General features: G+C 42.2%; 1 protein-coding gene across 6 annotated transcripts in view; it reads left to right on the forward strand.

Annotated features, from left to right (window-relative positions):
- The window catches only part of PRMT7 (protein arginine methyltransferase 7), a 43776-nt gene that overhangs the window by 2221 nt on the left and 23735 nt on the right, over positions 1-17820 (forward strand). For 3 of the 6 annotated variants that reach the window (XR_011437361.1, XM_001496879.5, XM_070263051.1), the window contains exons 2-5: positions 1896-2005; positions 5580-5616; positions 10808-10957; positions 15794-15902. Coding sequence is in view for 2 of the 6 variants with exons in the window: in XM_001496879.5 (XP_001496929.1) it covers positions 1911-2005; positions 5580-5616; positions 10808-10957; positions 15794-15902 (391 nt within the window). In the remaining 4 variants the exon portion in view is untranslated. Of the gene's footprint in view, positions 1-1827; positions 2006-5579; positions 5617-10807; positions 10958-15793; positions 15903-17820 lie in introns of all 6 variants that reach the window. The other 3 variants (XR_002806795.2, XM_014738296.3, XM_070263050.1) reach the window with 1 other exon arrangement.

The raw sequence follows: 17820 nt of genomic DNA on the forward strand, positions 1-17820 counted from the left end.
CAAAGCCCCTCAGTACATAGTTGTATATATTTTTTTAGTTGTGGGTCCTTCTAGTTATGGCATGTGGGATACCACCTCAGCATGGCTCGATGAGTGGTGCCGTGTCCGCTCCCAGGATCCGAACCAGGGAAACCCTGGGCCACTGAAGCAGAGCATGAGGACTTAACCAATCGGCCACGAGGGCAGCCCCCTTTCCTGTATTTTTTATGTGGGATGCCACCACAGTGTGGCTTGATAAGTGGTGCTAGGTCTACTTCCAGGATCTGAACCTGTGAACCCGGGCTGCCAAAGCAGAGCGCGTGAACTTAACGACGACACCACTGGGCCAGCCCCGTAAAGTATATTTCTTGCTGGAGTTGTCAGAAAGTTTGAGAGTCACTAGATTACAGGATAGATATGCTGGGATTTTAGTAGAGTTTTACTGAAGAACAAATTGACTACTTTGAACTGTGCTGGTGACTGCCAGAGTCATTTCAGAAAAAATTGTTTCCCATCCTCTTGTATAAAATTCAGTGTTTACTTAGTCTAGATAATTTCAAAAGAAAGTCAATAACTCTGGCCATTAAAATGCCTTAGGAATGTGTAGGGACCTGTAGAGTAGGCCTTCTTTCTAAGGTTTCCTGAAGATAGGTTAGTGTTTAACAAGAAATGAGGAGGACTGTGGGACGCTTACTTTTTTCTGAATGGTAAGAGGGATGGCATTGGGAGAGCTCATACCTGCTGAGAAGTACCTTCACACTTTGAGCTGTGGTGTTTCTCTATCTCTCCAAAATAGATCTCTTTGGGGAAACAGGCCACACAAAACATGAATCTGGTGACGTTTTATTTATTTGAAGCAAATTTTTTTTAGACGAAGAAGGGTTTTTAAAAATTCCTTTTAAAATTAAATATTGAGTAGATAATAAATAGTCATTATAAAAAATAGTGGGGCATAAAGAATGGCAATGTCATGAACACTTGTATTCCCACCACCCAGCTTTGGAAAAAGAACAAGTGTCCTGTGCGGCCCTCCTTGATCCTATTCTTTCCCATTCCCTCTTAGAGGTAACCACTCTCCTCATTGCCTGCTATGCTTTTTAATGTGATCCCTGAAAAATATATTGTTCTGATTTTAAATTTTATATAAATGTAATCATATGTATTCTGTGATTTGCTTATTTTTCGGCTCAACATTATATTCCTGAGATTATCCACATTTGCCTATAGCAATGACGGACTTGTTTAGATGAAGATTTTCCTAGTTTCTTTGAATTGCCCTATCTTTGTATTTCTCCTTAAATTAGGTTTTTAATATCCTGAGGCAGTATTGGTGGCAGTCCTTTACCACCATCCCCATCTCTTTATTCTCTTTTCCTCACTAGTCCTTTCCTGGCTTTATTTCCTTCTTATCTGCCTTTGCCTGAGGCTGTACCCAGATGCACCTGTGAGGCTCTTGGGGCCCTGTTGGAATCACTGTGGACTGCTGAACTTTCCAAATAGCTTTATAAATTTATGTATTAGTTTTTTTATTGCAGTAACATTGGATTATAACGTTATATAACTTTCAGGTGTACATTGTAATATGTTTCGAATTCTGTGTAGATTACATCGTGTTCACCACCCAAAAGCTAATTATAATCCATCATCACACACGATGTATTACAGTTTTTGATGTTATATGTGGAATGTAAAACCAAATAACTCTTGCTGGAAAGATTAAAATATCGATTAACAAATATTTTCAGTGGCTTTGACATTTTTATCCATTTCTTGATTTCTTTTTTCATTTGTTTTCTTATCTTTTAAAAATCGTTTTCTCTATATTCTTGGGCATTATGATGTGAATAGATTTTTGATGATCAGACCTGTCCACAAGACGTGAGCTGACAAGGTTGCTTTCCTATACTAAAACTAAGGAGCTGATTGACACCATGAGGATTTTCTGTGGGCGGGCCAATCCGACCACGGGATCCGTGGAGTGGCTGGAGGAGGATGAGCACTATGATTACCACCAGGAGATTGCAAGGTAACAAGGGTTTGTTCACAGTTGGCTGCAGTTGGGTGGGGCACTTGATGTCAAAGCAAATGCCTTGGAAACCAATCTTGCCGGAGTCCCGCCCCAGCTGAGTCCAGGTTCCTGAGGGATGGACGGCGTCGGCACAATGAGGGGAAAATAAAGAGGACGTGAGACTTGGGTTGGTGTTAGCAAGTCCAACTTTACTGTGCACAAGTGTCGTTTTTATATTTTTCAGGATTAGTACAGAAATAGCTCTACAAATATTCTCAGAGAGATAAGGAAGTAAAAAACGAGCACAAGAATATTTATTAGCATTCTATTCTATAGAGCATAAGGTTAATGGTAGTCTTCTCCGCAATTAACTAGTGTTTGTTGTCTTTAAGCTAAAAGAGATAGGTACCTAGGCATCTGTTGTAATTCATGGTAAAGTTAAGTCAAAGAGAGAAGGTTCAGGCCTCCAGACAGGACAGCAGTCCGTCTGGTTACATCCTGGTGGAGCCATCCCTGCCTCCCTCAATCATTTACGCCATTAGTGTAGATGGTTAATGGGAACAAAAGGCAACTCCAGGGTATCTTATCCCCAGGGCTATCTGCATTCTCAGCGGGCAGTTAAACATCTTTACATTTTTGCGCCCTTTAGGAGGTGAAAGCATTCCTTTGTCTTTTAGATTGTAGAGCTATCAGTCCCTTAAGCACACTGCTGGAGAAAGTATCATTTTGTTAAGTAAAGGGCTGAAAAGCTAAGCTAAACTATATATCTTCAAGAGTAAAAAACAGAAATAAGTATAGACATAACCTTGATAGAAAGCATGCATATAATTCAGAAAATATAAGGGGTGTTGGTCGGCCATACTTCACCAAGGGGCATCCCTGCACCCCTCGGCCCTTCTACTCATCAATTATTTATTATTTATTGCTTTTAGGAGAAAACCTCTGTAACATTTTAACAGAAAGCAGAAGGTCAAGAATAATATACAGATACTTCTTGATCATCCAATTAACCAGCAAACTTAGAAGGACGATGCATATATATATTTAGACAAAGAACTGGAGGAAGAAGGAAGCATTAACCAGATGGAGGCCATAAACCTAATTCGACATCTTATCTGGGCAGGATTCCTTTCTGCTTGTCTCAAAAGGGACTGTGCTCCTCCATTAATTAACTGAAAAATATCTTGAAAGTTACCTGCAGGTGGTCACATTCTCTTACTATATCTAATTTTCCCGGGAGGTAGTGCCTCCCAAGCAGCCACCCAAAGGAGTGAAAACTAGATGTTAAGAAAGGAAAAGGAATGAAGGGCAAATTAGAAGAGGCACAGGTTTCAGAACTATGTGAGGGGCCGGCTGGTTATTCTTCACCAAGGGGCGACCCTGCACCCCTCGGCGTTAATCGGCTGGACCCTGTCAAACAGCCAATAAAATGATGTAGCCACGGCTCCCGGCACAATCTGGGTGTGGAATAGGCTGTTACCTAATGCTTCTGATCAGGACAGGTGATGGTCACAAGCAGGTCTGCTTAACCAGGTAGGTTTGTCTGGGACTTAAGCAAAGTCATGCCTGTGTGGCAAGTCAGACGTTGTATAGCAGCCTTACCAGAGGATCTGTCTAGTGGAGCAAAGAGGACCCACAGTTCAGTAGTAGTAATTTAATCATTTACTTGTGTCGCTGAAATGGTGACACATTCATCATATGGTTAAATTCTGTTGAATGGAAAAAGTGAAAAATGCATTTTTTTCTTGGAAGGGATGTTGAAAAGTATGTGAGTGAATTACTGTTATTTAGCAATCATTAAGTGCATATGACATGCCAGCACTATGCGAGGGCTGTGAATACCAAAATGAAGAAGATAGGGTTCCCATCCTCAAGCAACGTGCAGTTTTGTGGAAGAGACAGACATATAAAAAAGTATGACGCAGATTTCCCAAATCTAAAAGGAGGGAAATTGCTTTCTGAGCATCAGGGATTACACGTAAACTTCCTGATGGGCCAGTTTGGGAAGTGGTTAGCAGTTCAGTGTAGCTGGAGTGTGGTACAAAAGTAGTGCTGTGGTGAGAGAGGATACTGAAGAGGGGTTGTTGCGAATGGTGGTAGCAGAATGCAGGAAGAGGAACATGAGTAGGAGCCTGGGCTCTGCCACTTCTTAACTCTGTGACGTTGGGCAAGCTATTAACTCCTCTGAGCCTCAGTATAGTAGTATACATCTCATTACATCAGACCCTTATTTTAGGGTTGTTTGATGATTGAATGAAATATAAGGTCTCAAAAATAGTACTTTCTAAAGATTTTGGACATGATTTTCTGAGTGATTGAGATGTTAAACGGGAGAAAAAAGATTAGGTTGCATTTTGAAACACTCACTGAGAGCAGTGTGGAAAGTGGGTGGGAGGGATCAGAGACCCTTTGGGTGGATATTGCAACCTCAAAGCCGAGGCATTAGAGGTGGGGAGAGGAGGAGACAGTTTTGAGGGAGCTTGAGTTTAGTAACTCATTGGATGCAGTGATGGAAGGAGAGAGAAAATTCAAGAAGCACCAAGATTTCTGGTTAGAGTGAGTAGGTAGATGGACCTGTTGTTTCCTGAGATGGAGAACACAGGAGCAGTGGGTGTAGTTTGGGAGGGAAAGGTGGTGGAGATTAGGTATTGGGGTTTGGACATCCAGATAGAGATACCAATGGGCAGAAGAATGGGAATCTGGAGATTTGCAGTTGGTAGTGAGAGTTGAAACTGGGAGAGGTGGTAGGCTCTCAGAGAGGGTGTGGAATGAGAAAGGTGAATGGCTGAAGAAGGAATCCTGGAATGGCTGTAGAGGCAGAAGAACCAGGAAGGAATGGCCAGAGAGTAGAAAAGAGGAGAGCATTTCAGGAAGAGGGAGTGTCCAGCAGCATCAGAGAAATCCTTTATGTTAGCAGTGGGAGTGAGCTGGTGGTGCTTATGAGGAGTGATGTCAGTGGAGTGGCAGGGAGAGTGGGTGATGAGGCAGAGAAGATGGGGAGTGAAAATGCCTCTTAAAAAGTGGAGAAAGGTAGAAAGGGTCAGATTTCAACTAAACATTCATAGGTGAGTTCAGATGTAAAAACCTTGGTATGCCATAAAAGAACCCTATTCTTTTAGTGCAGTGCTCCTCAAAGTGTGGAGTATAGAATGCCTGTGTCACAGTTGCCTGGAGCATCAGTTCGAGTACAGATTTCCAGACTCCAGCCTGACCTTCTGCATCAGAGTCTCTTTCTGTGTATCCTGGGAATCTGCATTTAAAATAAGCTCTCCAGGGATTTTGATGTTGACCTGAAGCTGTATATGTGATGTGTAACATGATCAGTTTGCTAGTGCCGTGGAATTACTGTGACAGGGCTAACTACCTGAGCATTTTTAGGTCTGAGGTTCTTTGCTGAAATAAACGTGTCTCTGAGATGTTTTCTGCAGTACTAGAGAATGACAGTTTATAACTCTATTAAAATAGTTTAAAATGGGCCTGGATGTTTCTTCCATCTGATTTAGAAATGCATTTATATATGTGAATACTCATATGTTGATGTATATATCATTATTGGCAGAGGTTTCTAACCTGTCTTTTTGGATTTTTTTAGATCATCCTATGCTGATATGCTGCATGACAAAGACAGAGTAAGTATAAGTATAAAAGGAAACCATTATCGGTCAAAATCAAAAACCATGACAACAGCCAGTGTTGATGAGGATATGGAGCAACTAGAACTCTCATACATGGCTGTGAGGGTAAACTGTTTAATCGACTTTGAAACTCATGGTGGTATCTCCTATAGATAGACATATGCATACTCTAGGACCCAACAATGCCACTCTTAGGTACATCCCCAACAGAGATGTGTTCATATGTTTGCCAGCAGACTTGCACAAGATGTTCAGAGCAGCATCTTTTGGCATATCCTCAAATTGGAAACAACTCACTGGGCATCAGCGGTGGAGTGGATAAATGGGTTATGTTTAAAAAAAAAAAGAAAATGAAACCATTATCTTGATGTGTTTTGAAACCTTCCACTGCAAGAAGGTTAAAAACTCCCACTGGAGGTGTGATGCTAGAATGATGTGGAGGGGCAGTATGGCTAGTGACTGGGAAATCAGTTGGGAGATTGAGTCCTTCCTCTGGCTCTGCTTTCGACCTGAGTGTGACTTTGGAGAAAACATGGGACCTCTGCAGACCTCGTTTATTAGGATTTAAAATGAGTGGGATATACTAGCTAATGTCCATGATCTCCTCTAGGTAAAACTTCTCTAATTACATGATATTTCACCTTCTGTTGTCAGTTTGTAATTTTAGAATAAAATCTCTAGAAGTCACTGCAGACTGTATTTTGTAAAGCACATTTGGCTTTTGAGGAAGATTAACCCTGAGCTAACTGCTGCCAATCCTCCTCTTTTTGCTGAGGAAGACTGGCCCTGAGCTAACATCCGTGCCCATCTTCCTCTACTTTCTATGTGGGGTGCCTGCCACGGCATGGCATGCCATGCGGTGCCATGTCTGCACCCGGGATCTGAACTGGTGAACCCCGGGCCGCCAAAGCAGAACATGCACGCTTAACTGCTGAGCTACCGGGCTGGCCCCTAAAAAACTTTTTCTTGTGACATATAACGCAAAGGAGTCTAGAATGTATATGTACAGTTTAAAGAATAATAATAAAGGAAATGCTCGTAGACACACCACTCAGCTTAGGAAATACAACGTTACTGTTACTCAAAATTCCCGTGTGTGCACCTGATTGCATTCCTTTGCTTCCCCCAGAAGTTCCACTGTCTTGAATTTTGTATCAATCACTCCCTTGCTTTTCTTTATAGTTTTACCACCTACTATGTATCCTTAAAAAGTAAATTCTTAGTTTTGCTTGTTTTTGAACTTTATATAATGGCATCTTACTGTGTTTATTCTTTGCGACTTGCCTTTTTCCTCAGCATTGTTCTTGAGATTCATCCATTTGCGTGTAGTTATTACAGTTCATTTATTTTCACTGCTCTGTGGATTCCATTGTGTAAGTATATCATTACTTACCCATTCTTCTCTTGATAGACTTTGGGGTTGTTTCTAGCTTTTTGCTTTTGTAAGTAGTGCTGTTGGAACATTCCAGTACCTGAACTCTGATGCATATGCACACTTTTCTATAGGCTGTGTATATTTAGGAATGGAATTGCTGGCCATTAGGTGTGTTCAGCTCTACAGATAATGCCAAATTCTTTTCCAAACTGTTCGTGCCAGTTTACATTCTTATCACCTGTGTATGATAGTTCTTGGTCCACATCTTCACCAGTATTTGATATTAACCAATTTTTGAATTTTTGACAATCTGGTAGGTTTAAACTAGTCTCAATTTGCATTTCCCTGATTGCTGCTGAGTATGAGCTGTTGTCATTTGTTTCCTCTTTTATAACTTTTAGTGATTTATAGCAATTTTTTATATATTCTGGATATCAGTCATTTGTCAGTTGTATGTATTGCAGGTGATCTCTCTTAGCTTATGGGTTGTTTTTTCATCTGATAAACCCAAGTTCTTAAATTTAATGTCCAATTTATCTTATATTTCCTTTATTGGTTGGTGCTTTTTGTCTCGTTTTAGAAATCCTTTCCTTTGCCAAAGTTTTAAAGGCTGTTGCTGATGTGTAAAATTTCACTTGGTATTTATTGATTGATTTGGAATCCTGTAATCTTTCTAAGTTCTGTTGTTCTAATAATTCTCTGCAGGTGTTTCACGTTTTTTTTAGAGACATTCATCTCATCTGTGAATAATAACAATTTTCTTTCTTTCTAGACCTTATTGCATCTTTTCTTGCTCTAGTGTGTTGGTTAGAACCTACAATACAATGTTATCTTCTTAGTCTGAATTTTTAAAATTTATTTCCTAAAAGTTCATAAAATCCTTGAATCTCTCTGATATCTGTAGTACACATACTGATACCCTGCCCCTTTTATCTCCTTCATCCCCACTGTTACTTGTACTTCTTTCTCTCCCTCTACCTTTTTTTTAGACTAGTCTTACCACAGGTTGATTTTATTAGTCTTTTGAAATAAGTGACTTTTATCCTTGTCGATCTTCTCTGTTTTAAGTGTTTCCTAATTCATTAATTTTAGTTCTTTATTATTTTTGTCCACTTATTTGGAATTTACATTGCAGTTCTCTTTCTAATTTTTTGAGGCGGATACTTACCTCATCTTTTGTCTTTTCTAATACATTTCTCTCCAAATATGGCTTTAGCCATTCCATGAGTTTTGATACAGCATTTTATTTTATTTTTTAAAGATTTTATTTTTCCTTTTTCTCCCCAAAGCCCCCCAGTACATAGTTGTGCATTTTTAGTTGTGGGTCCTTCTAGTTGTGGCATGTGGGACGCTGCCTCAGCATGGCCTGATGAGCAGTGCCATGTCCACACCCAGGATTCAAACTGGAGAAACACTGGGCCACTGAAGTGGAGCTTGCAGACTTAACCACTCGGCCGTAGGGCCGGCCCCAACATTTTGTTTTATTTATTTGTTTTTTTGCTGAGTAAGATTTGCCCTGGGCTAACATCTGTTGCCAGTCTTCCTCTTTTTTCGTTTTGTATGTGAGTCACTGCCACAGCGTAGCCACTGATGACTGGTGTAGGTCTGTGCTCAGAAACTGAACCCAGGCCACCGAAGCAGAGTGTGCTGAACTTAACCACTAGGCCGCCAGGGCTGGCCCTGATATATAATTTTAGATTTTTTTTTAATGTTTATTTTTCTCCCCAAAGGCCCCCAGTACATAGTTGTGTATTTTCTTATTTGTGGGTCCTTCCAGTTGTGGCATATGGGATGCTGCCTCAGCATGGCTTGGTGAACAGTGCCCTCTCTGTGGCAAGGATTCGAACTGGCAGAACCCTGGGCCACCAAAGCAGAACGTGTGAACTTAACCACTCGGCCACAGGGCTGGCCCCTGATAGATAATTAAAAAAAAAATTTATTCAGTTCTAAATATTTTCTAATTCCCCTTTGATTTAGTCTTTTACCTGTGAGTTTAGAATTTCTTAATGTTCAAAAATCTTTTTTTTTTTTAAGTTATATTTTTGTTATTAAGATTTCTAACTTGGGGGCCAGCCTGGTGGTGCAGTGGTTAAGTTTGCACATTCTGCTTTGGTGGCCCGGGGTTCGCTGGTTTGGATTCTGGGTGCGGACCTACACATGGCTTATCAAGCCATGCTGTGGCAGGTGTCCCACATATAAAGTAGAGTAAGATGGGCATGAATGTTAGATCAGGGCCAATCTTCCTCAGCAAAAAAAAAAGTGGAGGGTTGGTGGCAGATGTTAGCTCAGTGCTAATCTTCCTCAAAAAAAAAAAAAAAAAGAAAGATTTCTAACTTGATTGCACTGTGGTCAGAGAATATTGTCCTTTTGATACCAGTCCTGTATTACTTATCTTCTGTTGCAAAATAGATTATCCAAAAATTTAATGGCTTAAAACATTTAATATGTCAGAGTTTCTGTGGGTCAGAAATCTGGGCTCAGCTTAGCTGGATCCCCTGGCTCTGGGTCTCCCACACGTTGTGATCAAGGTGTCAGCTGGGGTCCAGCCCGGTGGTGCGGCAGTTAAGTTCGCACGTTCTGCTTCGGCAGCCCAGGGTTCGTCGGTTTGGAGCCTGGGTGTGGACATGGCACCGCTTGTCAGGCCATGCTGTGGCAGGCGTCCCACATATAAAATAGAGGAAGATGGGCATGGATGTTAGCTGAGGGCCAGTCTTGCTCAGCAAAAAGAGGAGGATTGGTGGCAGATGTTAGCTCAGGGCTAATCTTTCTCAAAAAAAAAAAAAAAGGGTGTCAGCTGGTAGGGTAGTCAACTTAAGGCTCAACTAGAGTGGATCCATTTTCAGGTATATGGCTTCTTAGTATTCCTTACTAACTTGCCAGGTCATAAGTTCATTTAAAAAGATTTATAAATGTTGTTTCTATGACTTTTAGTTATTTTCAGCAGAGGATCGAGGCACTTATTCAGCCAAACCGTTACAGATGGAAGCTGTATCCGTTTGAGTTACTCAAGACCTGAACCAAAAACCTTCACAATACAAAGAAATTATTTCCTGAGGGGTAAAATATATTTTAGACAAGGATTGTATGACGTGGCGTCCAGTAAGGAGACCAAAAGCCACATTCCATATGTCAGCAGAGGGAGTTGGTTACACAGGTGTGGGAGGACTGGGCAGCAAATGGAAGCACCGAGGTAACCCAGTGGTAGTAACTACAGGAAGCAGTTACCTTGCCCAGGGCTGAGGAAACAAAGGGAGAAGATGGGGTTTCCAGGACCTAGAAGTGTGGAGGAAAGGCTCTTTGGAGCTGGTGCTTAGCTCTCTGAGGGGGATCGCTGCTCAAGTGCTGTGCTACTTCTGAGGGGCCAGGGGCTGGTTAGGGGAGTGGTGGGAGAAGCTGGGGTCCCGAACTAGCTGCTGCTCATGGGAGGACACTGATGAGAGCAGTAGCCATGCAGGAAGGAACAAGCTTTCTCACTCCTCTTACCTTCCAGTCGCCCTCTGGCTTCCCCATTGTCTGTACCTAACAGCTAGAAAAAAGGAGAGTGTGGTTTGCGGAGCTCCAGTCCCAGCATCTCTAGGCCAAGTATAGAAGAATGGGTGTGGAGGGGAGAGACAGTTGCTTAAAAGAGGACAGGAGGCTGATTCAGTGCTCTTGGAGTCTCATAAGGCCTGCCTGACTCAGCCAGCCACTGCTGTTCTTCGAGGGGCCAGAGAGGCTGCTGCTGACCGTGACTCTAGAACCGCACCAAGTGCCTTTCTACTTTTTATCGTAACTGATATGAAATGACAGCTATTTCTCCCTTTCTCTTAGAATATGAAATATTACCAGGGTATCCAGGCTGCTGTGAGCAGGGTGAAGGACAGAGGACAGAAGGCCTTGGTTCTCGACATTGGCACCGGCACAGGACTCTTGTCGATGATGGCAGTCACAGCAGGTGCCGACTTCTGCTATGCCATTGAGGTGAGGCACACTCTTCAGGTGCGTGTCCTGCATCTTGTGTGGGAAGTCCCCTATGTCCCTTGCACTTTGCCTATCGGTTTGTTCACAGACATTCTTAGAGTCTCACTCCGTGCCAAGCACAGGACTGTGTTGTGAGGATATACAGCTGAGTCACACACAGTTCTTTCCTGCAGGAGCTTGTTTTCTCCTCTGAAGAGAGTGGTTCTCAGCTTTGGCTGCATGTCAGAATCACTGAGGAGCTTTAAGAAATACTGATACCCAGGCCCCCCCATATTGGTTTAATTACTCTGGGATGTGGCCTGGGCATTGGGATATGGGAATGTCCAGCATGGTTGAGATCCGCCACCTTAAATGTCCCTGCAGAGCCAGCTATCTTGTTACATTTACCAATAGTTTGACAGTGTCATTTTTTTCTTTTAATAAAACATTAAATGTTATTTTTCTGATAATGTAAATAATACATATAATTATAGGAAATTTTGTAAGTGTAAAATAAAAATAGTGTGTTAACCCAAAGTTAACCATTCTTAAAATTTTGGTGCATATTCTTCCAAGTGTTTGGCGAGGGAGACATGTATTTAAACACTTAACCCTACAAAGTTTGGTTCAAATGGTGATTGAGTTGCAAATAACAGAGTCCCAAAATAACAGTGGCTTACACAGGGTAGAAGTTGTTTGCTGTCTCACATGAAGTCTGGAGGTCAGCATGCCAGGGTGTGCTACCCACACTCCTTGCAGCGCCCCACCCCGCCATCCCTACAGTGCGTAGGATTTGGAATGGTGGGCATTTTAGGTTGAGGGAATATTGTGGTGTATTTGGGGAACAGTGTCATCCACAATTGTGGCAAAGGGTGTCCTGGTAGAAAAACCCAGAAAGGTAGATTGTAGCTAGGCTGTGGAGGACCTGAGTGCCACAGTAAAGACTTTTAACTCTAATTTTTTTTTTTCTGAGAAAGAGTCACTCTGAGCTAACATCTGTTGCCAATCTTCCTTTCATTTTGCTTGAGGAAGGTTAGCCTGGGTTAACATCCGTGCCAGTCTTCCTCTATTTTGTATGTGGATCACTGCACATCATGGCTGACGTGTGGTGTAGGTCCATGCCCAGGATCTGAATCCACGAACCCCAGCCACTGAAGCAGAGCATGCCAAACTTAACACTACGCCACGGGGCTAGCTGCTAACTCTAATTAATTTTTGAGTTAGATTTTTTTAACCCGAAATAAGACTAATGGGCTTCAGATCTCCATGAAAATCCTGAGAGTGGTATATATGTCTGTGTGTATGTATGTGTGTGTATGTGACTCTGTACACTTGTCTCATGATTTTATAAAAAGGATTAAGAGCCATTTCTTTGCCTTTAGAGAGTTATCAAGGTTTTTGAGCAGATGCAAAGAAATCTGTGTTTTAGGATGGTTGCCTTGATAGCCTGAAGTATATTTTATTATCCTTACTTTACAAATGAAGAAATTAAGACCCAGGGAGGTTTTTAAAGACTTGAGTCCCACAGTGTGTGTGTGAGAGAGAGAGTGAGTGTGAGTGAGAGAGAGTTAATTTTCTGTGGAGGGTTTCTGAGGGGACAGCAAGGCCATTGACTGGTAAGTGTCAGAGGAAGACACTTCCTTTGTGGGAAAGATAATGCGTTTCATGTTGGATGTGTTAAGTTTGGGAGAGGCATGTTCTGGAGCATGGGCCAGTGTGTGTGTGGACCATAATTAAAAATATAGGGTGAGAACATCTTATTTTTGATGCAATTGGGAGGACCGTGCTATTAGGTTTTTCTGTATTCCCATCTTACTTACCTAGATGTTTAATTCTCTCTTGCTGCTCTGGTCTATGACTCTGACACGACCTCCATTTAGCTCTTGACAGCTTATGGTGGCATCATTTTTGCTTCAGTGACCACCTATTTGAATCTCTAGCCTGTCTGTGGACTGCTTTTATGGTTTTCAGCTCTGCTTGAGCTGTGTGGCAACAAGAAAGACAGGTCCAGAAGAATGAGTGAGATAGAACGTGCTGGCTCCTAGAAATAGAAGTCCGAACCCTTAGAGAGTCGCAAATACAAGTGGATTTGAAACTCACTTGCTAAAGATGTAGCAGGTGAAGCTGGCCGTGTAGGAAATTGTCCAAGGAGAGAGAGTAGAGTGAGAAGAGCAAACCTTGGAACATGCCTGCGTTAGGGAGCTGAGAGAAGAGTGGCCAGTAAAGTCAAGTTCAGACAAACATAAAGAGACACTAGAGGGCAGAGGTGGAAGCCAAGTGGGGGCCGATTACATGGAAATAGTGGGAAAGAGGGAGCGGTCAACAGGTGTGGATGTTATGGAGCAGCACTGTCCAATAGAACTTTCTGTGATGATGAACATCTTCTACAGCTGTGCTGGCCACTAGGATGTTCCCTAGCTGCATGTGGCCATCGAGCGCTTGAAATGTGACGAGTATGACTGAGGGACTGAAGGTTTTATTTTATTCAACTTTAATCAATTTAGATATAGCTATGTGTGGCCACTGTATTAGCACAGGTGTAGAAGTTGAGCAAGACGAGAACTAAGAGAAAGCTGTTGGGTTGGCAGCTAGGCGACCTCCTTCAGGTGATGTTTCAGGAGAGAGTAGGGTTGAGGAGTGGATGGAATATAAGAAATTTCAGGAGCCGACCCCGTGGCTGAGTGGTTAAGTTTACATGCTCCGCTTCAGCGGCCCAGGGTTTCGCTGGTTCGAATCCTGGGCGTGGACATGATACTGCTCATCAGGCCATGCTGAGGTGGTGTACCACATGCTACAACTAGAAGGACCCACAACTAAAATATGCAACTATGTACTGGGGGGATTTGGGGAGAAAAAGCAGGGAAAAAAAAAAAAGATTGGCAACAGTTGTTAGCTCAGGTGCCAATCTTAAAAAAAAAAAAAAAGAAATTTCAGACACTGACTGTACACTTCTCTTTTAGTCCACTTGAAAAGGAAGAAGTAGGGGCTGGCCTGGTGGCGCAGCAGTTAAGCGTGCATGTTTGGCTTCAGTGGCCCCGGGTTCGCCGGTTCAGATCGTGGGTGTGGTCATGGCACCACGTGGCAAGCCATGCTGTGGTAGGCGTCCCACATATAAAGTAGAGGAAGATGGGCATGGATGTTAGCTCAGGGCCAGTCTTCCTCAGCAAAAAGAGGAGGATTGGCAGCAGTTAGCTCAGGGCTAATCTTCCTCAAAAAAAAAAAAAAAAAAAAAAAGAAAAGGAAGGAGTATTTGAGGAAGGTGTAATGGTTGCAGTGATTTCTACAGAAATGCCTTGAAAACAAAGCGTGGTCCTGGCTTCCTCACCTCCTTCCTCCTTTTTAAGAACAAGAAGAACTTACCCAGGAGTCTCTAGCAAACCTCTCCTTGGATATCGTTGGTCAGAATAAGGTTAAATCCCATTTAATTTACCTCATCGACCTGGCAAGCGAGATTCAGTTACCCTTAGACCAGACAGGTGCACCACTCGAAAGGTCAGTTCCCCAAATTGATTTGAGGGGCGAGGGAGGACACAAATGATGTTGGGATCAGCTTCAGGGTCCATTTCAGATATGTTTTGGGTGAGATCTTGAGTTCTTGCTGGATGGAGAGGAGGCTGTGAAGGTCAGAGCCTGAAGGGTCAGCAGAGGAGATGAGAGCTGTCAAGAGGCAGGAGGGCCGAGGGGATGGTATGAGCTTGTGATTCTTTTTGGGTGGAGGCAAAGTGACTGGTGAGAACTGAGGGTTTGAGGCCCTCAAACTACATCTAAAAACGTGAATCCAGATACTGGAAATAATTTGAAACAAATTGTGAAGATTTTTTTTTCTAGGTGAGCACATATACTCTGCAGAAGAATATAGCATTTCTCCCTTGATTATAATAAAAGAAATGTGTGTTCATGGTAGAAAATACGGAAAATGCAGAAAAGGACTTAGAAAAAATGGAAATCTTGTCATTGTGACCAGTTACTTTATCATTTTGTTGTATTTCCACTCTGTGTGGCCTCATGTGTGTCTGTATGTTTTATGCTCTAATGTGTTTGGAGCTGTGCACTCTAAATTGGACAGGCGGGAAAGTAAGAGTGGAAGGCTTATCTAGGGACATGTGAAGAGTTCAGGGAAGGCTTCTGGAGTGGGGAGGATTTGTGCTGCCCTGGAAAGTTGGGTTTGCTTTGGCAGGTTGGGGGTAGGGCAGGGAAGGCCTAGGGTTGCCTGGTGCACAATGAGGAGATCACTGTGGCTGGAGCATCATTGTGGGAGGGGAGTAAGGCTGGGGGAAGTAAGGTGGTCCATGTTATGGAGGCCTCAAATACCATAGGAAAATATAGGCTGTGTTCTGCCAGCATTGGGGATTTGGGACAGTTTTGAGCAAGAGGGTGACCTGCTCACACTTAATGTCTAATATGGTAACACTCTCACTTTCCAGATCACAGATAATGGTTTTGTGAGGCAAGTCCTCTTCCTGGCTCCCTCTGGCATGACACTGACACCTGCCGTCCTAACTAGGAAGTACAACCTCCTTGGTACCCCCTGCATCCCCACTGTAATGGAAACGCCTAGCTGCAAGTTAGGAATCTCATCCCTTTGTATTCATTTTCATGACACACATTTGAAGAATAAAGTATTTAAGTTACATAGATCTTGTTTATTTAGATCAAATCAGCCCAAAGAAGTATTTTGTATTTTTTGGTACATATACAAAGGTGCATTTTGTATATTCAGGAGGAAATTCTGTAGTGGAAGCCTCTTTTTGTTCAAATCTTAGGACCAGAATTAAGGCATGTCTTGCTAATCTTGGGTGGTAGGATGTTATTTAATTTGTTGCTCATTTTTATTTGGGTTTTTGCTCTAATTTCCAGGTTTTCAAGCCTATGGCTGATGCTGCTGTGAAGATTGTGGAGAAAAATGGCTTCAGTGATAAGATTAAGGTTATCAACAAGCATTCCACTGAGGTGACCGTAGGCCCGGGTAAGATCAACACATCCTGTGTCAAAAGCTTTACTTTCTTTTGTAGGAGAAATGGAAAAGGTTTATTCTAATTACCTCGAATAAATGTATCCAGGTAATCACAAAGAAACGGGGCCTCTCCATGTGGTGGTCGGAAGATAGGCACTTTGCTTGTCTACAAGCTAAAACAAATCAGCAGTAGTAAACCAGAACTAATGAAGAGCAACAATGGTGACACAAACAAAACCTCCTTTTGCTTTAAGCAAGTTGGAATTCTTGTGTGGCTTAGCTCTTAGAGTTTCAAGTTTTATCAGACAGAAGTGAAACTAAGTAGATAGCAGAAAGAGGTTTGCTTAGTTCTGACAGCCTGCTTCAGCATCCAGCATGAGAGATTTGCCTGTATGGCACAGTCTCTCCAGGTTTCCAGAATATGTTTTATAGTCTAGGAGTTTGAATCATTCTTCTAAAATTTCACATGCCACTGATACACAGTGGAGAGCACAGTGGAAAGATCTGTAAAAGAAGCTTCTGGGGTGAGATTACGGATATCATCACAGTTTTAAAAAATACAGTATTTTATTTTATTTATTTATTTTTTTTTGAGGAAGATTAGCCCTGAGCTAATATCCACTGCCAATCCTCCTCTTTTTGCTGAGGAAGACTGGCGCTGAGCTAACATACATGCCCATCTTCCTCTACTTTATACGTGGGACACTTACCACAGCATGGCTTGCCAAGCAGTACCTTGTCCGCACCTGGGATCCAAACCAGCGAACCCTGGGCCAGCAAAGCAGAAAGTGTGCACTTAACCGCTGTGCCACCGGGCTGGCCCCAATGCAGTATTTTCGAATAAAGCATCTACCTAAAGTCAACATTTTTCTCCCTTTTAAAAAAAAAATTTTTTTTTATGGAGAATCTGAAACATGCACAAAAGGGGTTAATGTTCCATTTATTTATTTATTTATTTTTGAGTGAGGAAGATTGGCCATGAGCTAATATCTATTGCTAATCTTCCTCTTTTTGCTTGAGGAAGATTATTGCTGAGCTAACATCTGTGCCAGTCTTCCTCTGTTTCGTATGTGGGATGCCACCACAGCATGGCTTGAGAGTGGTGTGTAGGTCTGTGCCCAGGTTCTAAACCTATGAACCCTGGGCCACCAAAGCAGAGCAGTTGAACTTAACCACTCCGCCCTGGCCGGCTCCCCCTTTATATATTTTTAAAACATAACATACATGCAAAAAAAGTGCACAAATGATTATCCCATTTTTAATCAACATTGAGATATAATTTACGTAAAATAAATGCACCCAATAGAAGTGTATAGTTTCATGAGTTTTGACAAATGTAAGTGCAATCATAACTGCTACCACAATCAAGATAATAGAATATTGCTATCATGCCCACAGAAATTCTTCATGACCCTTTACAGTCAGTCCCCCCATATCACTGGCCCTAGGCACCTAGTGATCTGCTTTCTTCAGTATAGATTAAAGGACAGCTCTGATGGCCTAGTGGTTAAGTTCAGCATACTTTGCTTCAGCAGCCCGGGTTTGGTTACCAGGTGTGGACCTACACCACTTGTCTGTCAGTGGCCTTGTTGCAGTGGCTCGTGTACAAAAAGAACAAGATTTGCAACAGATGTTAGCTCAGGGTAAATCTTCCACAGCAATAAGTAAATAAATAAATAAAGTGTGTGTGTGTATACATATATAGATTAGATTTGCCTTTTCTAGAATTTTGAGTAAGCAGGATCATACAGTCTATGCTCTTTTATGCCTGCTTTCTTTGCCATACGTAGCATGATGCTTTTGAGATTCATCTATGTTGTTCTGTTTGTCAAGAGTTTATCATCTTCCATTGCTGAGCAGCACTCGTGTGTATTTCCCATGATTTATTTATCCCTTCACCTGTTGATGGACATGGATGGTTTCTTGGATA

This window comes from Equus caballus, chromosome 3 (assembly GCF_041296265.1).
Source record: "Equus caballus isolate H_3958 breed thoroughbred chromosome 3, TB-T2T, whole genome shotgun sequence".
NCBI lineage: Eukaryota > Metazoa > Chordata > Mammalia > Perissodactyla > Equidae > Equus > Equus caballus.